Genomic DNA, 22,362 nt, shown 5'->3' with positions numbered 1-22,362 from the left:
TCTACCACAAAGCTGAATAAATCTACTTTATTAAGTTACAGTCTGTAATGGAGAGAAATAAATGACCTGAGATTTATTTTCCAAAGAGAAATTAAAAGGGATTCAAATAATTGCATGAAGCATAGCTTGGAGTTCTTGACAAACAAACACAACAAAAGCCAGTGCTCCCTTTGACTATTTTAGAAAATGTAATTATTAGTATTTAATAGGAATTTTTAAACTAGATGAGATTTTCCTTTTTAATTTTCAAGCCAAAAAATGCATTTTAGTTTGAGGGTTTTATTTGTTTGTTTTTATGTCTCTTATATTCAGCAGGAGTAGCTATAGTGGAAAATAAAAAGGAAGCTGGCTTGGGTACGGTTTAATGGGGTTATCTGTTATTTCCCCCTTGAGCTAGGAAAATTTACAAAGGTTTATCCGTCTGGGCCAGCATGCCTCTAGCAGTACCATTCATGGTCACTTTGTCTTGCTCTGTAATTTCTTTGGAGGTGGTTGCAGCATGTGACTGAGTAATGTAGCCGATCATGTGTGCTTTGTGGACAAAGCTGTACTGTACAGTAAATTCTGGAGAAGTGCTGGGAGGGTTATTTGTAGGCTAAAGTACCTAAATACCTAGACAGGCATTTCCTTTGGTAGAGGGAGTTACTGAGCATTACTTTGAAAATAATTAGTGACAATGTTTTCTTTGTAATTAAATTTATCTTGAGAGCCCTGGTTCTGAATGCTGAATTGAAAATCGTCTCTGCAGCATGGAGGTAATACACTGATCATCTGTGAACTGGATGCAGTTGCTGGGAACACTGAGCCTCTCCTGTTGTCACAGATGTGGTTGCTGCCAGATATAAATGCTTCTTCTGTGTTAACACTGCAGTGAGAATGCCTTGACTGTGTCTGCTTGTTCTCAGAGTCAGTCACTAACTTTGTCCCGTAAGAGCAGCCAGCCCTGGTTGGTGACAGAAGCTCTGGGTATGCCTCCAGGGTTGTGAATGTGACTTTCCACCCTGTGAGAAAATATTAGCATAAACCTGCATTTTAGGCTAATGTAAAATGATATGGTGCTAATTTTCTCTTTTATGGAGCAGTCAAAACAGCTGCTTGCTAAATTGGATCTTTATCCCAATTACAGAGGCACTGGGTCACCCTTTGTTTAATAAACACATTTCACAGTTTGTGAATCTTGGGCAGTGTTTCTGCTCCTGTGGACTCATTCTGCTGTAGAAGCTGACTGAGCAGTGAAGTATATACAAGCCCTCCTTTGCCTACTGCCTTTTGCTGAGCACTTAATACATGTGTGAAGTGTTGCTTCAACATGGCCTGTGTATTCCCTGTCCCATAAATGAGTAAAACCAGCTGATCAGCAAACAGTGGTGTGCTGTATCCTATCCCCCAAATCTTTATATGCTTATATGTCAAATCAAAAAACCCCAAGCGAATAAAAGCCAGACTGCATTGTTAAATTGGATTTGGAAAAGGGGTTTGAGACATGAATTTGTCTGGGGTGTGACCTTCTCCAAAAGAGCATTAGAAGATTATAGTTGGCTTTTATTTTTAATATGTCCTTTAGGTTGCTATGCCCGCCTGGCAAAGTTCTTCATTCTTTTGTCAGTGTTTCTTCATTAAAATGAAAATGATGGAGATCAGTTTTATCCCCTGTGGTGCTGAGTTAAATTTGGGAGTGTTAATTACTTGAGCAATACAGAAAAATTAACTGAAGTTCTTGGTGAAACTTAATTTCTTTGCTGAACTTTTGAACCAGAGGATTTCTTCAGTGTGCTTAAAAATCTTGAGAATTAAGTAAATTTAGTAACAGTTCAAAAGTTTCTTTGGCAGTATGTCCATAAGAATTGGCAAGATGCTGGCAAATTCTAGGGGATAGGAGAACACACATGAAGATACATAATTGGAAATAGTAGTCATGACAATTTTAGCTATGGATTTAATCTCTGGGTAACTGGGGCTGATTAGTGATTGAAATTTGGGTCTTTGACCAAATAGTGTTTGGATGCAGCCAGGACAATTTGGTGGAGCATGGATCTAATGTTGGCTGGGGTGAGCTCTGCACCATGTGCAGACAGCTGCATTTCTGATTCAGGTATGAGAGGCATATGCTGTTCTTGTGCTGCAGTTTGAAATTGTATTTAAATTGCACATTCCTTCCTCTGTAGGAAGGAATCAAAGTAAATGTGGGTATTCAGTGCCAGTTTTGTGGTAGTGACTGCAGATGTTGCAGAATAATTAATTTCAAGCTAGATCCAAGTATGCAAAGGTCAAGCTTTTTTGTCTCATGTGCTCTAGACTACAAGTTTGGACCCATTAAATGTAGTAAGTCACCTATATAGTTATGACAGTGTGAGTTGATATTACTTAAAACTTCTTATGGAATTTATTCTTAAATGCATTATTACATTGGAAAAGGAGCAGTGAACTCTCTGCCTTAGTGTGCAAATTGGAAATGGATATTCTCTACTCTAATTTAAGCCATTTCTAAGAAAGTGGGTGAATGGGGCAGTGGGACAGTGATAACAATAACTCTGGGATGACATGATATGCTTTAAGCATAGGGAGATGACTTTTCAGAAGAAAAAGAAGAAAATTTTACATTTCTCGCTTGGCAGAGCAGTTGCTGACACTCACCAAAGCTGTTGGTCCTATGGGTTGTGCTGGTCCCTTGCTATTGCTAAATAAGAGCTTTACTTGCTGCATGTTGTCATTATTGTTTAACATTATGAAGAGCATCCTAAAAATGTGGTGGAGACAAAACTGCAAAATTAATTAATTAATTAATTAATTATTATTTTAGATTTATTTAATTAATTAATTTAATTATTTCTTTTATATGTTGTTGAATTTCATGTGATCACAAACTTGCACACTTGTAATTTGGCTTGTTCCTTCAGATTGTTAATTTAGAATCAATATACCTCAAAGAATGAAAAGCAGCCTAATCAATTGCTCTTTGGGTGAAACTTCCTGCTCCCTCTGATCCCTGAGGAGGCAAACCTTTACTCCAGAAGCAGAGAATCCAAGTCTTTGTGAGTATCAAATGAGCCTGGCAGGGGCTAGGAGCTGAGGTGGAGGATGGTCATGGCATCCTCAAGAACTAGGCAGCACAATGCTGTGGGAGCACAGGGAAGGAACTTTGGTGAGCCTTCTTTCAGTCAATTCATAGAAATGCGGTGAAGTCCATCCTGACTTGTATAATTAAAATATCACTGAGTATAAATTTGCTTTACAGTGTACTTTCTGGTTGAGTCTCTGACATCTGATTTTTGTTCTTGACTGGGCATCTTTACTTCTGTCAAGTGCTTTCATTACTGGCTTTCAACTTTTCAGACATGAAATTTTAACAACCCTTTGGTGTTTTCAGGAGAGTTTGACCTATGTGATTTAATTTTTATGACTTGGATAAGCTGCCTTCTGCTTTATGGGATTTTTACACTTGTACAGATTTTCTTTAGAAGATATGTAGCATTGGCTTCAATAACCTGCTGGTGGGTTAGACATCTCCAAGGCTTCATCAAAACCTTCATGATTTGTTTAATGGCTGTGGTGGGTTGGCCCTGGCTGGATTCTAGGGATCCACTATCACTCCCTTCCTTAGCTGGAGAAAATACAACCAAATGCTTGTGTGTGAGTTGAGCAAAGGACAGGGAGAGATCACTCACCAGTTACAGTCATGGGCGAAACAGACTCAACTTTGGTAAATTAATTGAATTTCTTATCAGACAAATCATAGCAGGGTAACGAGAAATAAGAATAAATTTAAAAAAACCTCTACCCATCTCTCCATTCTTCCCAGGTTCAACTTCACTCACAATTTCTCTTCTTCTTCCTCTCCAGTGGTGCAGGGAGGTGGGGAATGGGGTTACAGTCAGTTCACCATGTTGTTTCTTCTGCTTCTTTCTCCTCAGTGGGAGGGCTCCTCACACTCTTTCCACATTCCAGTGTGCAGCATGTTTCTATGTTCCCCTCCCATGGGAAAAAGTCTTCCAGAAACTGCTCCAGTGTGGGTCTCCATGGGGTCACAAGCCTTCCAGCAAACCTGCTCCAGACTTAGACACTCTTCTCTCCATGGGGCCACAGGTCCTGTGCCAGGAAGTCTGCTCCAGTGTGTGCTTCCCTTGAGGTCACAGCCGCCTCCAGACATTCCTCTGCTCTGGCTGGGATGCTCCAGGAGCTGCAGGTGGATCTCTGCTCCATTGTGGACCCCCATGGGCTGCAGGGGCTCAGCTGCCTCTCCATGGGCTGCACCAGGGGAATCTCAGCTCTGGTGCCTGGAGCTCCTCCTGCCCCTCCTCCTGCTCTGACCTTGAGGTCTCAGGGCTGCTCCTCTCGCAAGTTCTCAGTCCACTCTCCAGCTCTAGTTGCTCGGCAGGTTTTTTTTCTTTTTTAACTCTGTCATTGAAGAGGTGCTGCCACCATCACTGATGGGCTTGGACTTTTCCTGCAGCAGATCTGTCCTGGAAGCAGCTGGTATTGGCTGTGTTAACATGGTGGAAGCTTCCAGCAGCTTCTCTCTGAAGCCACTCCTGTAGCCCCACCACTACCAAACCCCTGGCAGAAATGGCTGCTTTGTAATGTAAATGTAAATGTAGTGTGGTTTGTTTCTTTGTTTGTTTTAAATACAAAATGTTAACATCACAGGATTTCTCTTTTTTTTGGGTGAAAGTTACGGAACTTGAGACTTATTGAACGTATTTTATGAATGGATACTGTGGTAGGCAAGTGTAGGGTAAATAATCTTTTTGCTCTTGGCAGGATTTGTTTTGCTTAACTGTAATAATTCAAAATGGTTATAATTTCCTCAACATTAAACTGGTATAAGCTGTTAGTTTTGCCTGAAAGGCAATTTTATTCACTACTGACTGCTTGCTGTTACTTGGTGCTGTTCCTTAGCTGGAATTTTATGCCAGTTTAAAAGGTTCATGAAATGCAGCTTTCAAAGCATGCAACCTGATTCCTATATTTTGGTTCTTTCTTCAATGAATGGAGGTACTTTCTGTGATATCTGTCTTACCTCTTTGAGTGCACTTAGTTTAATTAGTTTAATTCTGAAGTAGCTACCAGTAGTTAAGAAGAATCTCACCCTTTTGTAATGTTGGATGACTTTCTGTCTTGCTTTCTGTTGCATTAGCTTGCAGTGATTTAAACTGACATTTTCATGATAGAAAGTTGATTTTCTTAATGAAAAAATGTAGTGTTTGTCAATAATAATAATAATGATAATAATATTGAGATGGTGTGCTGCATTAAAGAGAGAGAATATCCTGTGCAAACTTGTGCTCCATATATCTGCTTAAATCATCTTTGTAGTTAGGAACATGTTAAAGCCTTGTGACATGGGAAGTTTGAATCATGTCTTTGGAACTGTAAACTTGTTTCTAATGCTAATGTAGTGTTAACTCTGTTGTACAGGCATGGAAGTAATGAAGCCTTTAATTGATGAAGAAGACTCAGAAGGCATCTCAGATGAAGAGCATGAAAATACTTTCCTGCCAGTTAAGACACACTATCAGCTTGATAATGAAGAAGGCATTACGTATGTGTTAATCTTAAGTATCAGCTTGTTAAAATTTCTTGCCTCTGACTTGTTACTTATGAGCAATTTTCTGAACTCTTCTTGCACCTGCAGAACAATTTTGTGGTTATACATAAGGACTTTACATAAGTCTCCCAAAAAGCAGCCCATTTTGAGTAGGTTTTCACTTATTTTGAAGCTAACAATGTCTGGCTGTGAAATATTTCAAGGTTCCTACTTGTAAAGTGATTAAGCTACTCAAGGCCCAAGCTCTGTTTGAAAACGATTTTGAGAGACTCTGGAGATAACCTGTTTTGAAAATTGAATTAGAAAAGCTTGTAAATGTTTTGGGGTTTTTTTTCCCTTGGATAAAGCTTTGGCTGACAGAATTGTGATTTGCAACTGGTGATTGTTTTGAATGAGTTTTAAAATAACATGGATAAAACTTGGTAATTTTGATTCTGAGGCAAAAGAACTATGAAATTGCTGAGAAATTCATGTTTCACAAGCTGGAGTAAAGAACTGAAGATCAGATTTGTGTGTTCTATTTGAGGGTGCTCACATGTAATGATGAATAAAAACATTATTTGAATGTGCTGCACTTCCTTTACAGTAGCTGAACCACTGTAAATTGTAAGTTGAAACTTGAAATTTATCCCTTTATTATAGACAAAGGGTGAGGTTTTGTTTTTACCCTCTGCCTTATCTATATGTGCTTCTAATGTGACATTTTATCCCCAGGTTTATGCAAACACTGACTCACCTCCTCAAGGGAAACATTGGAACTGGGCTTCTCGGTCTTCCACTTGCAATAAAAAATGCTGGCATTGTGGTAAGAATTCTTTTTTCATAGACTAGAAAAATCATCTAGAAAGATTTACAGATATGTGTCTTGAAAAATGAAATTTCAATCCTTCTTATTTGTCACTGCCATCTTAATATAGTTGTGTCATTTCTTCTCTTTAATTTGGGGAAATCAGTGCTGAAGATTAAGATTTTATTTTTTTAAAGACATTTAGTACTTCACCCTGAAGACTTCATTGCATGAGTTGCATTTTGGCTTAGCCAAAGTATTTTTCTGGTCCAACAGAAAGTTTGTCAGAAAAAAAGAAATCTTTTGATTCACTCAGACACCTGTGATATCTCATGGGAATTGTTTCTATGGGGTTGTGTTATCTTTGTACAGATTTCTCTAGAGACAGATTCTGTGTCTTAGGATGAAGCATCAGCTTGTTAAATCAATCTAGTGTTTCTGCAGAAACAGAGTATAGCCCAGGTTGTTTATACCTAGTAAGAAACAATGCATTTCCTAGGGCAGAGTAAATTTATTCAAGTGAAATTTTGACCTTACTATTAAGTAATTCTGTAATTCCATAGTATGGTTTGTTCAGTTTGAGAGTGAAAGTTACATGTGTAAGGCAAGTTCCTTCTAGGAAAACTTCTGGTCAAGTTTCTATTCTGAAACAAATGATTTAATTTGATAGTTATCTGTAACTTGTAACTTTTGCTGTCATTGCCACTTTCAAGTGGTTCAAATCATTGCATTGTGCAGTCTATGCAGTCTTCTTTCTTGACAAACTTTTTTGGCAAGTGAAACAGTTAGAGGAGTGAAGTACTCCCTTGTTACTTATGGCTTGACCACCCCTGAATAGCCTTCTCTTAAAGTAGTGGAAACTGAGGGATGACATGAAGCATCAGCAGCAGCACCCAGCTGAGGGGGGAAATTTTTTAGTTATTAATTTATTTGCTGCAGTGTGAAATTTTTTTATGTAAAGCTTTTTCCCCAGCATATTTTTATGAAAATTCTGTATCTCCTATGTTGTCCCTTTTTTTTTTTTTCCATACCAGGTTGGACCAATCAGCCTTGTGTTCATAGGATTTATATCTGTTCACTGTATGCACATCTTGGTACGTTGCAGCCACTGTCTATCTCAGAGGTAAATGTGGAACTACTTGTTCAGTTGCTGAGTTTAAGTATTTTTTTTTTTAATTCCTCTTTTCTGATTGTGATTTTTCGGACTACAAAATACTCTGGTGCTGTAGCAGTTTCTTCTGTCAGGTTATAATCTTCCCAAATTCTCAGTATGCACCTAGTAATGAAAGCTATGCTTTATGCATACACCTTGAAAAAACATATTTATTCTCTGCTCATACACAAAATGAGATTGGTTTAACTTGTGTTGCCCTGTGCCTTCTTCCCTGCTGGCAGATAATCAGGTCTTTCTCATTGCAGTTTTAATTGCTTGTTTTCAGTCCTTCTTTATACTATTGAGCTTCTGAGTCTTCATAGCTTTGAAAAATGTAAATAATTTACGAATACTCAGTTTATAAGTACTTTATAGGTGTAAAAGATAAACTAAGAAATGCTGTTGGTGTCTTTCATGATTGTATGTGAGCTCTGTCTCTGAATTGTAGCAACTTGATTCTTTGAAGTTGTAGTGCTGAAAGAATGTGTTAAAATGATGCTTATGAGCAGATAAATACTAAATATTCCTCCAAGTGAAATGTGCAGTACTGTGGGGAAGCAGTTACTCAGATTTGACTGACAGAGTATTTTGATTAATAGTGACTTTCATTAAACATTTTTATTGTACTGTCAAGTGTTACACTTGACAGAGAAGCAGTGGGAGGGGTCTCATGTTTTAAAATGTAATGAACTTTTGAACTGAGTAGAATCACAAAACTATTTATGTCCCTGTAGCTGGAAAATATTATTTTAACATATTAGTATGATATTATACTGTGAAAAGACCCTGTAATTTCTGAACTTTGTCTCTGTAGTTTTGAATGGTCTTTAAATTGATGACCAAAATAAAATCATTGAATCAGTTTTAATTAACTGCTTGTGCAACAAAAGTTGAATTCTATTTAAGTTCTTTGTGACTTTTAGATTTGAGATTAATTTCTTTAGCTCATATAATAATAAAAATAATGATAATGTGATTTTGGAGTAGTTTATAGAAAAACCAAATCCTTGTTTTGTAAGAAACTCATTTAATGCTGTTGAACTGGGTGGAAGCAACACTGTCTTTCACATGTTTGTAGAGTGCTAAATAGCCCTTCCTGGGTTAAAGAAGCCAAATACCTCTGAAATTCAGCAAGAGTGTTGCCACAGGTAACAACTTGTTAAAATCATGGAAGACCGACAGTATTTTCATAGTAGGGTTCTAGGTCCACATAGTTTCTGGTAACTGTTTTTCTTCACTTTTTGATCTCAGGATGAAGAAATCCTCCCTGGGGTACAGTGACACAGTTAGCTGTGCAATGGAAGTGGGACCCCTGACTGCTCTTCAGAAACGAGCTTCTTGGGGCCGGTAGGTTTCAACTAGAATTTAATCGAGTAAATTTATTTTTAAAAGTTAATGGCTATACTTGGAGTGATTAGGAGACTTCCATTTTACTAAGATTTTACCGACCTTAAAAATGCTTTTATGCAGTGTTATTTGTTATTTCCTGCTGCCAGCTGGTAGTGTTGAGATGGGAAGATGTCTGACTCTATCAGGCATTTCAGTTTTCAGTTCTACAAGAGCTCTGAAGAAGAATTCTGTTTAGTAATATAGGAAGAGATATGTTATAACCAGAAATGCTTTCTGTGTTGTCTAATGCAGTGAGGTAGTTTAAGTTTTCATTCTCTTTTCCCAGCATTTCTGTGCATTTCAGGTTGACACTGCAAATATTAATTACTTTAATGTATCTATTCTGAGAGGAAGCAAAACAATAATTTGGTTCCTGTTTAAATACAACATACAAATAATGCAGAAATATTTACTATTTTTGCAATAACGGCATGAAGATACAAATAGCTTGTTGTGTCTGTTAAATATTTTGTCCTTCTTTTGCAAAAAACACATTATTTTTTCTTTGCCATCTGTTGCTGTTTGTTGAGTTTATGGTATGACTGCACAGTAGTGATATTGTAAATCTGAAACAGATATGTTGCTCAGTGTTAATTTAAAATGGTTTTTACCTCACTTATGGAAGAATTTTTAATATTCCTGGTACTTTCAGGGATGCAGCATCTTACTAGTGAGCTAGTGTTTTAAGATGTGTTGTGATGACTTCATAGGAATGAAGCAGAGCTCAATTAGAGGGAAAATTGGTTTGTTCTGATATATAATGACAATTTTCTATTGCACCAAAAAGTTATAAGCCTCAAATGGGCAATTGGGTCTCCAGAGACTCTGTGCTGCAGCAAATCCATTCTCTGGGGCAGATCTCTGCTCTGTGCTTGACTCTAGCAGTTTCATTACAGTCTGTCTTCAGGCCACCATTGTGTATCACTTTTTTCAAAAACAGTCTGAGTCACACCATTCTGTCAGTGATCACCCCCCAGTTTTGACACAGGAGGAACCTGCACTGCACTGCTTGTCAGATTAATGTGGCATTTGAGTCTAGCATTCTGACTGCTCTAAAAAGGAGCACTAATTGTGTATTAGGTAGCAATGGGATAATTGTTTGGATCTTTAGTATAATGTATGTTTGTTTTTTCCTCCTCAGGTGTGTTGTGGACTTTTTCCTAGTGGTAACACAACTGGGATTTTGTGGTGTTTATGTTGTGTTCTTGGCAGAAAATGTGAAGCAAGTGAGTAATGCTGCCATATGGAAGCAGTTACGGGTTTAGATTCATTTTCCCTCACTTTTATTTCCTATAAAGCTTTTGGTTAAAGGGGGCTGTGGGCAACTAAATTCAGATCTCATGAAAGTGTATATTTCCTTCTGATTTGTTTGTTGAGTTTAAAATTTAATTGTGGAAGTGATGGAAGATAAGACATAAAATGGTGTAGGAGCCAGTTGTCCCAGAATTTTTTTTTTTTTCTAGGCTTTCTGCTGACTTCCTTTTTTCTCCCCAAACTCCTGGGCATATTTAATCCTTTTCATGTAACTGGAATTTTTTTTGTTTTGTTTTGTTCTTGTTTAGTCCCTTCTATTCACAGAATCCACTGTATCTAAATGAATCCTGATTTTTGTTCCAAAAATGCCTGACATTGACATTTCTACAGCTTCCTCAGTAGTCAGTTCCAATGCTTTCTTTATCTGTTAGACAGCTGCTTCTTTGTAGAAGCTTCAGATTTCTTATTGATATTGTAAGTTCTTTATTTCATGTTCTAGATATAAGTAATTTATTCTTTTCTATTTGTGGATACCTTTTATATTTTTAAACATTTTTATCCTGTCTCCCCTTTATCTAATAGAGGGGAGACATGATATAATCTTAAAATTGTTTTTGCTGTTCTGTGAATGCTTTGTGTTTGGTCACATCTCTTTCTTTCAAGTTTTATCCCTGAAGTTTCTTAAGTCAGCTAAGCATTGCAAATGGATTGCCACAACCACAAATGTCTTTACAGGTGGCAAGCAATCCCAAACCTTTCAATAAAACCCAGCTACCCCTTTTCTTCCCTACAGCCATCTATCACTGACAAAAGCAAACAAAACCATGCCTATCACTTTTGTGACAGCTGCTACTGCTTTCATGCATCTGCTTGTCTCTGTCTCTTGCTCTGCAGTCTTTCTAAGCTCTTTCTTATAGGGTTCTTATAAGTCATATGAGGAGTGACTGAGTGAGCTGGAGTTGTATAACATGGGGAAAAGGAGGCTCAGGAGTGACCTTATCACCTGCTGCAACTGCCTGACAGGAGGGTGTAGCCAGGTGGGGTAGTTGTTTTCTCCCAGGCAGCCAGTGGCAGGATGAAAGGACATACCCTGAAGTTGTGCCACAGAAGGTTTGGGTTGGGCATCAGGAAGAATTTCTTCATGGAAAGGGTTGTTAAGCATTGAAACAGACTACACCAGGACGTGTAGTCACTATTCCTGGAGGTGTTCAAGAAACAACTGGATGTGGCACACAGTGCCATGGTCTAGATGGCAAGGTGATGATTGTTCAAAGGTTGGATTCAGTGATCTCTGAAGTCTTTTCCAACTCAAACATTTTGGTGACTCTGATTCTCTGTATGCTCCTGTGAGTAGTGAAGTGAGGGATAAAGTGTGGTAGGTTGCTGTGCATTAATTGTCCATATGGTTTCTTACTCTACCCATAAGGTAGATAATAGGTGTCTTGGCATAGCTTAACTTAATTTAATTAGGAAGAAGAGTGTCCCCTTGGGTAATTAGCACACAGAAGATAGTTTGGGTTTTTTCATCCCATTGTGAATGAGTATTTATATTGAGTATTCATCTATGGATGAAGATCTGTCACAATGAGGCAAATTTGTGTATTTGGAAGCTGGGTACTCTGTATATTGTGAGGGAAAAAATATCCCAGCCTTTAAAAACTACACTTTTAGTGTCAGAATCTGTCTCTAAAGCTAAAAATACTATCTGATGTCATTTTGCTGACCTTCTGAAAGGAGATCTTTAATGCATGCTTTGTAATTTTTAATGCATGCTTTCAAATTTTACAAAGTTTTTTAAACTTTGTGAAGTTTAAATTAAAGCTTTTCTTATCTTAAATACTTACCTGACCAACTGGTTATATATAGGCTGTGGCCTTAGGCAAAAGATGAGACTGAATACTTGCTGACCTTCACTTTTGTAGATTTGGAAAAAAAATCCCAAACCCTAAAATGTTTTTCAGGAAACTTTTTGCTTTTTTGAGTAAAAATTGAAAGTTCTTACAGGAGGTCCACTGCTGCAAAAGCAGTTGCTGCAGAGACCTATAAAAGGGACCCTATGGACAGGTGGATTAAATTCATTAGCAATTCAGAGATTCCACTTCCAAGTGTACTTGATTTGTACTGCCCTGTGCTTGCTCTTATGTGAGGGAGAAGTCTGGTTTCTTCCTGGCAACTTTCTATTGCAGAAATCAGTCCCGTAGAGGGCACCAAAGAACAAAAATTGGGACAGCCTGAATCACTAATGATTTGGGGTAGTGAAAGGACAAGGAAGGTGGACAGAGGGAGTGGGGGAGCAGGAGGGGGAGAACTAAGATAAAGGAAAAGCATAGTAAAAGTATTACTAATGGCACCCCTTGACCAATACCATCTGCATTATGATCTGTACTTTGTTGGTCATATTTCCACGTTGGTGTGTGCAAATTCCACCACTGAAACTGGTGGAAACTTACACTGAGATTTTTCTGCATTACATTAGTGTTTCCCATACCCTGTGCTGCAAGATCCTGTTTTCAGTTACACTAAATAGCAAGTCAAGCTTTTCCTAAGAAATATTTTCCAGGAGAACCAAAGAAACGTAGACTGGTGACAAAAGTTCTGGTTAACTCTGTCAGGATGTAATAAGAGGCTTTTGGGTGAAAGTGTTGCAGACTGGAGAGGAACAGTGAAGCTGGAACAAAAATCTTGAGGGTTGACTGCAGCAAGGCTAGAGAAGGAACACACAGGGATAGGAAAAAGAGCCTGTGCTGAAAAGAACATGATCCCCTTTCATGCCATAGTTGCTTTGCATTTCCTGCTTGGACAGAAGAAGACCCTGCATCAAGAGTCTTGGCACTTCTTAGAGCCATGGAATTGTAAAGGTTGGTTTTGCAAATATTTTTATAAAAATCAACCAATACTGCCATGTTCATCAAGTGCTTAAGTGCCACATCCATACATTTCTTGAACAATTAAAAGGATGGTGATTCTAAGACTTTCCTGGACAACTTCTTCCAGTGCCTGACCACCCCTTTTAGTGAAGGGAAATTTATCAACTTTCTCATGAATATTTGCAGAGTTCTCTGGACAAGTGTCCTCTTTCGTTGTTTGCTGATAAAGCTAAGAAATTAAAACACTTAATTGCTTTTTTTGAGTATAGATCTTTAGCACCCTGAAGATAACCCATCAGTAGCATTCTGTGTAGTGGAATTCTGATTTTTTTCCCCCTTTTTTTTACTAAAAAACCTCACAAAACTTTGGAAATTATGCTTATTCATAAAACTGGATGTGTTAAAAATTTTGCAAAGTACAGTATTAAGTTGGAACAAAGTATCAGAACTAAATGAACTGTGAAACATTTATTTCACCTGTTCATGCAAAATTACAGGATCATAATATAGTCTTCTGATAACATACTGATTTTCTTCCAGATCTGGCCTTGTGTACTGCACTGGCTGTTGCTCTGAGCTGAGTAAGGAAGAAATTAGGACAAACCAATGAGTTTAAGGAGCTGTTTTGAGATCACTAGATGTTGAAAAGTCCATAAAATTGTGTTACAGAAAGAGTGTGGTTTGGGATATAGGCAAGGAAACAGTGGTCTCAGTTGAAGACACTAAGGAAATGGAATTATTTCTTGCTTCTGAGATAGTTCTTGTAAAAAGGAAGTGTGTTCATCGGTTCAGCAGAATTTTTTGCAGCTTCTAATTGTGCATTAGTTTTCTGAGTGGAGAAGGAACTTGATATCTAGATTTGCACAAGTGTTTGATCTTCCTGGATTCAGCTGAAGCTGGTGAATGCAATGTTTGGCCTGTGTAAATGAGTGAAAAAACACTGTTTCAGACATCACACCAGCATGGTAAATTAATACTTGAGTAGCTGAAGTAGCTCCTGATGAAATCTTCTATCTGGGGACATCACTGTACTTAGTGACTTCAGTGGCTCTGTGCTTTCTCTCTTTCTCATGTTATTTGGGGAAATATTTGACACCAGATCATATTGCTTTGTTCAGGACAAAGACAATTGTAGAGAGTGTTGGATGTTCTTGGCTCAGCATGACCTCCATATGCAGTAATGCACTAGCAGAGAGCAGCAGGAGATTGAAAGGGACTGTTGTCCAGAATAAGAATCTGAGGTAATATTAATTCTAATATTTAGGAGACTAGGTTAGATAGAAAGTGTGTCATAGTCCATCCTAACACAATCAGCAGCAGATTTGCATGGAACTAAACATGAAAAAAGTTTAAAAACACAAAATTCTTCCTGCTGTTTTGTATTTTGGTACTTTTGGAACAGTTTTAAGTGTTGTCTGATCAATTTTTAAAAGCACAATTTAGGAAAACATTTTCAAAGTCATGGTGATGTTAGCCCTCACCTGAAAAAGCCAGTATAATCTCATATTCATTAGAGTTTTCCTTTGCTAGTCTGCTGTCAGATTTCCCACAGCCAATTGCTCCATTTTAAGAGGGAGAGTAGTAATCCTTACTTTCTATAACTTTTGCATTTTACTTTCCAACTCAACTTTCTTCTACCAGTCAGTAACTTATGCCTGTTTGTGTAGTTCTCCCACAAGATTAAGCCTTGCTGGATCTTATCTGGTATGCCTCATCTGAGTTAATGTACAGGATCCCTATTTTGTCACATCTCAAAATACTCCCAAAATCCATCCATATTTTTTCCACTCTTGCCTAAGCCCATAAGTGGTACTGCTCTGACTGATGGTGTTAAAGCTGCTTTCTTGATACAAAGTTGATTTAAAGGTATATATTTCCACAAAAGGGAATAAAATGTGTCCTCCTGTGCATTTTTATCAGTACAACTGTGGCCATGAGTCTGAATTCGTACACTATAAGAAAGCACCAGATAGATGCCACTTTGAATTTAGCAAGTTTTTCCATGCTGTCTCTGACAATATCAATGTATCCAAGTAAGATTGTTATAGGATGGATGGATGGATGGATGGATGGATGGATGGATGGATGGATGGATGGATGGATGGACAACTAGCTGGGAAAAAAAAAGCCATTTGTGTGGACAGATTCAGAGGGTAGTAGTCATGATCAAGAGCCAGCAATGTGCCCTGAAAGCAGCAGCATCTTGGATTGTGTGAACAGAAGAATTGCTGGTAGGTGGAGGAAAGTGATTGTCATCCTTTTGTTAGATCATATCTGTCATCCTCAGCTGAGTTTTGCTATCCTCAGTATTGGAATGTCATTGACAGTGAGTTTAGAGGAGCCTCTGAAATTATTGGATCTGGAACACTTGTCCTGTGAGAGCTGGGGAAATCAGGCTTGTTCAACTTGGAGAAGAAGTGGCTTTTGGAGAACTTAAGAGCAGCAAGGACTGCAGAGGGTTTGCCTAGAAAATGAAGTCAAGTTCTGTACTTGGCAAGGTCAAATGGGAGGACAAGAGAAAGTTCCAAGAAGTAGGTGCCTTTCTTATCTCAGACTAAAGTCAACTGTGACTGCAAATCTAGTTAATGCAGAATAGTAATCTGTACTGAGCAGGATCAGAATTTCATTATTTCTGTATTTTTTATTTTCTCTAGCCTCCCAGCTATAATGTCTTTGATGCCTTGACTTCTTTCTTTAAACTGTATTTCAAGGAACAGGATCTGCTATGTGCCTCTCCAAGTCATGAAGTTTTTGAGAATTTGTTTGGCCTCCATTTCCTTCTCCAGTGAATTCTGGAGCAGGGGAAAATGTAGGGAGAAGGGTTACCACGCTTGCTGTATTATAAAGCAGGTTATAGTGTTTATAGTGGATTATTAAAGGAATGTAACTCATACCTGAAAGTTCATATAACTCATGTCTGAAAACTCAAATGGGAGGTGGGAAGATAGGGCCAGGGAGGCACAGTCTGAGAATTTTAGTCAGCTGTGTTCAGTATCCATTCACCTGATGAAGGTTGTGGAGAACTTGTGTGTAGCCATAGTATGCTTCTTTCTCTGGGCTTTCCTCAGTACTCCAGTGAAAGTAAAAGGCAGATAATCATGAAGGCTATTTTGTGTGACCACACTTAACCTAACACAATGTGGACATGTGATCTCATCACAACCATCATCACAGTAGCTGATCACAGTAGGCCAGAATTTGAATAGAATTCTATAGAGTATTGTATATTGCATTTTCCAGCTGTATTTGCCAGTGAACTGCAGTTGAATGTCTAGTTGGAATTTGGTGGTGGTAATAGAAAAAAAAAAAAAAAATTCTGATTTCAGGCACTTTCTAATGGGGTTTATGTGCACTTAAGGGAGTGTCTCTGTCTTTAAGAGAAGACTGAAGTGTTTGAATCTTGAAATTATTTGACTAAAGCTGGTTTATACTGTGGTATTATAAAAATATATTTTAGAGTCTGAACTGTATCTTGTCTGCTAGTTTTTTGTTTGGTTTGAGTTTTTTAAGGAATATATGTTTTATTTATTTTTTTCCAATAGTTCATAAGGTTACAGATATTTGTATAAATTGAAGACATGATGGGCTAAATATTTATTGTTTATGTGTTTAAATCACTGTGATTCTTAGAAGCTGTTTACATGTCCTTGTGTGCAGAGCAGCTCTGGCAAGCAAGTAAACACACGAGACCTGTTAAAGTGAGAGACCTAAAGTACTTGTTCTGTATTTCTTTTTAAGTATGGTGGGAAAACAGGAAACTTCCACAGAGAGCTTTACTTCATGTGGCATTAGGGAAGTAATTTGGTTAAATGTTTGACTTACTACTTGGCAAAGTTGAGTTACTGTAGCTGTGTGAATTCAATTCTAAATGTAATTAGAGCTTCTTTGTAGCTTTCTAAAAATGGTATCTAAATGAAAACTAACAGATGTTAAATGTCTTGCAAGTGACACTTTAGATTCTTGCAAGGTAAAAACCATCAGTATTTCCATAATGACCAGTGATGTTTTCATATAAAGCAAGATTTCTGGAAAACATGTGGTTGCAGAATTGTATCGTTTAACTTTTTCTTTTCCATTGTGGCAAAAAAAAAAAAAAGTACAGTGCTTTTGGTTACAGACAGAATAGTTTTAAATTAATTCTCTCTTCCTGAATTTGTGGATTGTTTGAAACAATTGACTTCAAGCGAGTTATTTCAGTTATATATCAGTTGAGCATTTTTGTTTCTCTCTGTGCTATAAGGAATTTTTTTCCCCTGTCTAGGTATCTTTTTGTAGCCATCAAGTCAAAGGCTTGATGCAGCATGAGCAGATTTAATTACAACCATACGCTAATTTGTAAGGGTGTGAATGCCACGGTAGAGAAGGAAAGGATACCTAAGGGAAACAGTGTGATGAGATTTAAAACAAATTGAACTGTTCTCATTTTGCTGCAAGCAGAATAACCACCAGCTCTGGATATTTTGATTGTGGTGTGCACACAGCACAGATGGCTGTGTACGTTTAAACAAAACAAATTTTTGGCAGTTGCAGCCACACTGACTTTTTCTCAAAAGAAGCAATAAGAGTCAGGGATAGTCCCAACTCAATCTTCTGATTTGCACTACAGGCAACTATTGCAATGTTATGTACAAAAAAACCTAATACACTTTCACATTGTGTACTACTTTCAATTTATAGGCATTCATTTCTAACAATTTATCAGATACAGGACTCTCAGTTCTGTCAGAGCTCATGGTTTTTAAAGTTGAGTTAATGTTCATTAATAAAAAAGTGAAGAGTGAAAAAAATTCATTTGAATTAAATGAAAGATAGGGATGTTAATATTTTAACATTATTTTGTATGTATGCTGCTATGATGTGTGTGGTGGGGGCATAAGGTTGTTAGGCACTCAACTCAGGTGCTATAGCATTTTATCAGCTAACCCTCTTACTCTCCCTAAGAAAAATCAAACTCTCTGATCTAAACTGCATGTGTGAATTTCCTCTTTAGTCAGTGGTGGGATAATGATGCTTTCAAACCCTGATTTCATAATTTGCCTTAAGTATGAAACTCTTGCTTGAAGAGCCCTGTCTTCCCCTCTGCACTGTGGGTACATAGAGGGATCTCAGAATTCCTATCACTCACCAGGTGAAGCAGAAAGACGAACTTCCCTAAAGGAGAGCACCAATGTGATCATATACTCACTGCTACCACTGTTTAACATGTTGGTTTTGTTTGTTTGTTTTGATAAAGGTCCATGAAGGATTCTTGGAAAGCAAGCTTGCTCCCATGAACATTAGTGCCACTAGCAGCTCCTCTGAGAAAAGGAGTATTGATTTACGAATATACATGCTGTGCTTCCTGCCATTCCTGGTCCTCCTGGTCTTCATCCGTGACCTTAAGAGCATGTCCTTCCTTTCATTGCTTGCCAATCTGTCCATGGCTGTCAGCCTGGTGATTATTTACCAGTATATTGTTAGAGTGAGTATAAAAAAGTTTATTATCTGTTCTTTTCAGTGTGCCAAGTTATGTTTGTTGAATGTGGCAGTTGATTTCTGATAGATCTGTACTGACTGACAGTTTCTGTAAGGCAGCATTATCTTATATTTGAAGCATCTTAATTTAAGATAATAAAAATATGTATTTTGATGAGTGGGAAGTGGAGCAAGGGGAGAAGGGCAATGACAGATATAGGCTGGGCAAGGGTAAAAAAAATTGGGTAAGATAGTAATTAGTCATTCTGCAGAACTTTGGCTTGAATTAAAAAGATGTTATTTTAGTGTCCCTCATGGTAATGAGGAATATCTGTGCAGTATGAAAGCAGGTTAGAAAGAGCAGTACACTAAAAGTTTGCAAAAGAATTGAGATGGGCACTTTCCTTCTGTTTTATTTGGTGCTCCCTTGTACACACCAGTGTGATACTTAAATGTGTAAAAATTTCTGGTTACAGTTATAAAACCTAGAATAAATACATCTGCAAGTTTCTGTGTGGGAAGGTGGCTATAAATGTGTATAAAGGACTGAGTTTGGGAGGAAAACCAGGGTTTGTAAATAGCAACAATATACACCACTGTCAACATACTGAGTTTTCTTCTGTGTAACATAATCAAAATTATAGGAAGAGCAAATGCACTGTTTTGCTTTGTTTTCTTCAGGATCTAGCAGATCCTCGAAAACTGCCTCCTGTGGCTGGCTGGAAGAAATACCCACTGTTTTTTGGGACTGCAGTATTTGCTTTTGAAGGAATAGGTGTGGTAAGTGCTTTTTACTGACTCTTCAAAATCACTGGTTCTGTGCTGGGGATACAGGCAGTTTAACTCCTGTTGTTATTTTTTTTTCTTGAAGCGCTAGATCTCCTGTGTTGGTATGAAAAGGATTGATTTATCTGGTCAAATAAGATGAAAGTTGTGGACATAAAATCCTCATCACTTGGATGCTTAACCCTGTCCTAAATTGCAAAAATACCTTTAGTCCCAAATAGTTAGTGTCAGGAAAACCCACAAACCCCTGAGGTTTATGTCCAAAAAGGAGACAGAAGAGTCCTGCACCTTTATTTAGAAAAAGGGAGAGAATCCTCTGGGGCACATATCTGCAGGGTTTTCTCTCTCAAGGTTTGGGAGGGTGCAGCCTCCTTTTATCCTGAACTCCTGGCTGGATATTGCCTCTTCCTTCCCCCATTGGCTGAAGTACTGGGAAGGGACAGCTTTCCTGAACTGCTTACCACATATTCCCCTCTTGAACCTGCTATTTTACCCCAAAGTTCACAAGTTCAGGCTTGTGCAGACCCACTTGGCTGTTCTAGGAGCCAGGGTGTCAGGGCTTTGCAACAAACCTGCTGCACAAAGTCAGTAGAGACCTTAAGACCTGTTTCAAAGATGTTAACACCCATCCCTTCACCCATCAAATTATTTATAAAGACATTAGCTTTCCTGTCATTAGTTAACCACTTTTGTTCTACATGATGTATTTAAAAAGTAGCTAAAGAAGCTTCTGGGAATGGTAGGTCATAAATTGTTGGGAAATTACTGTATATGCTTTGCTATATAGTTACATACTTAAGCAAGTGTTATGCTTAAAGTCTGTGCTTAAAAAAAACAAAAACAACCAGCCCCTCCTTCTGTCCCCACCCCAAAAACCCCCTGACCAAACCCAAACTAAAACAACTCCAAAGCAGCATGCAATTAATCTGAAATGATTGTTTGTCGTTCATATAACACAGAAGATTTTGAAGTCTGTTTTCTTTTTTGGATTTGTCAACTTTGACTTAAACCATATTATTTGACCTTGCTGCTGTGTTATCAAAAGCAGAAGAGCTGAATAGGAAAACCTTTTAACTTATGTTACAAAAGTGTGTTTTCAAACTATTTTCCACTGTTTCTCCCATATAAACTGATTGATGCAGAGGTTTAGCTACCACATATGTCTGAGTGTATCTGAACATCTTTTGTCATCTGGAAGTTTCATGATGGGAAATGAGTTGTTTGTCTGAGATTATTTGATGCCTACAGGTCTTGGGGAAAAAAAAGCCTCCCCAGGCTCAGAGAATCAGATTGGACTGTACTAAGGTTGTTAGTTTTAGGTTATGTACTCTGCCTGGGACAGACTGCACCTGCTTGTGTCATGCACTGTAGATCTGGTGCATGTCCCAGTTGTATCAGTTTTGCTCATGCACTTCATTGCAGACAGGTATTTGTAGCCAGGGCATCCCAATGGAGAGTCCTGTAAGCCTTGGGAAGGTGGTGAAGGCTTATCATTTGGTAGCAGTAGTTTATTGAATTATAGATAGGGAATTGGTTTATGGTAATTATTTTCTGGCATGTTAGATCCCAAATTAGACAGCTCTTTAAATTTACATCAGTAGTAGTAGCAGCATTGACTGCTTATGTAAACCTTTTAAAGAGCTGCCCAGAACATTTACTTGTTCTCCCTGGTTGTTACTAAGGACATCTTTAAGAAATCCAAATTTTTTTCACTCTTTTATTCAAGACCTTAATAATGTAGGGTTTATTCTATTTGTACCTTTAAAATGTAAAAATACTACTTTATATTATTAGATACTAGCATTATGCTAGCATTATATTATTAGATACTAGCATTATATAGGTATTGTATGTATTTCTGCATAGACCATCTCTTTTTTTTACTTGGTCATAATTTACTCCCTCTTCAAAGCAAATGGAAAGCATGGTTAAGTTTTCACCTTGTTATTAGTATTTACAAACTAATTAAATATTTATGTTTATTATAGTTCAATGCACTTTGTGTGAGTACTTACATTACACAAAACCTTGAATATAACATGGCTACCTTTACAAACTGAAATGGAAGTGAAAATATACCTTAATGTCTGTCCTTTATATGCAGAATGATATTAAGATATCCCTGCCTCTCAGGGATATTTTGGACATGCAGAATGTTGTCTGTGCATGCTTATGCTGTATTTGCATGCACAGTAGAGAAGATTTGAAGAAAAAATTATTTCATATATTTGAATAATCAGAATTAAACAAAGTTGTTGAAGCATGAAATAGAAAAAAGATAAGGAAATCAAGACATTTCCTCTTTCATAATTAATATTTCATATAATTCTTGGTGAATGATTTAATTGATAACTAATTATTACAGCTCAGGAAGTTACCATCATAAACCTGTTGTGTAGCTGCAGTGTGGTAACTTGTTATCCCCTGTCTCACTGTTGTTCCTATATCCATATGGTTGAATTGTTCTGGTCAGGAAAAAGGAGTCCATTTAATTAGGTTGACTCTTCAGTCTACTCTGTCTGACTGCAGGCACTTAAAGTGGATTTACGTAATCTTGGTCTTGTTTTTAGAGACTTGATTTTAGATTCTGTTCTGGAATGTCTTGCAAATATCTCATTGTGAAGCTGTCTGAACATGGCATTATAAACAGCCTTAAGGTCTTAATTCTCAGAAAAGTTGATTTTGATTGCTTACTTTTATACAATATTTTATACAATAAGTTGAAACAGTTATGTGGTCTCATTTTTCCTGTTCCTTGGATCTGAATGTCTGCTAGGCCAATTCTCATCTTGAGAGCTGCCAGATTACTGGGTGTTATGAAAAGGGACAATGAAATTCTGAGGTTTTGGGCTGGTGCAGTCATCTTAAGCAGAACCTGACAAGAAAGGAAAACTGCCCTCTTTTTGTTTGTTTGGGGTTTTTTCTTCATCCCATTGTTCCAAAATACATATGTTATTTTTTTCTTTTGGTTTAGCACTTGTCATCACTTAAAATATGACTATAGTTCAGTAGTAACTAATACAAATTATTGATGCTAATAAAACAGAGGACCTGTTCACTGAATGGAAGAGAGATGCAATGATTCAGCAGATTCCTACTAGAATTTTCTTCTTGATCTTGAGAAACC

General features: G+C 37.6%; 1 protein-coding gene across 4 annotated transcripts in view; it reads left to right on the top strand.

Moving 5' to 3' along the window:
- Positions 1 to 22,362, top strand: part of SLC36A4 (solute carrier family 36 member 4) — an 81,844-nt gene that overhangs the window by 1,711 nt on the left and 57,771 nt on the right. Inside the window, exons 2-9 of one of the 4 annotated variants that reach the window (XM_079317107.1) lie at positions 4,454 to 4,579; positions 5,416 to 5,539; positions 6,260 to 6,350; positions 7,367 to 7,455; positions 8,737 to 8,832; positions 10,016 to 10,100; positions 18,229 to 18,456; positions 19,131 to 19,229. In XM_079317107.1, the coding sequence (XP_079173233.1) occupies positions 5,418 to 5,539; positions 6,260 to 6,350; positions 7,367 to 7,455; positions 8,737 to 8,832; positions 10,016 to 10,100; positions 18,229 to 18,456; positions 19,131 to 19,229 (810 nt within the window). In that variant the 5' untranslated portion in view covers positions 4,454 to 4,579; positions 5,416 to 5,417. Of the gene's footprint in view, positions 1 to 3,173; positions 4,586 to 5,415; positions 5,540 to 6,259; positions 6,351 to 7,366; positions 7,456 to 8,736; positions 8,833 to 10,015; positions 10,101 to 18,228; positions 18,457 to 19,130; positions 19,230 to 22,362 lie in introns of those variants that run through there. The other 3 variants (XM_079317106.1, XM_079317108.1, XM_079317105.1) reach the window with 3 other exon arrangements.

Source organism: Erithacus rubecula, assembly GCF_903797595.1.
Source record: "Erithacus rubecula genome assembly, chromosome: 1".
Lineage (NCBI taxonomy): Eukaryota > Metazoa > Chordata > Aves > Passeriformes > Muscicapidae > Erithacus > Erithacus rubecula.
This window is presented reverse-complemented; position numbering and strand designations above follow the sequence as displayed.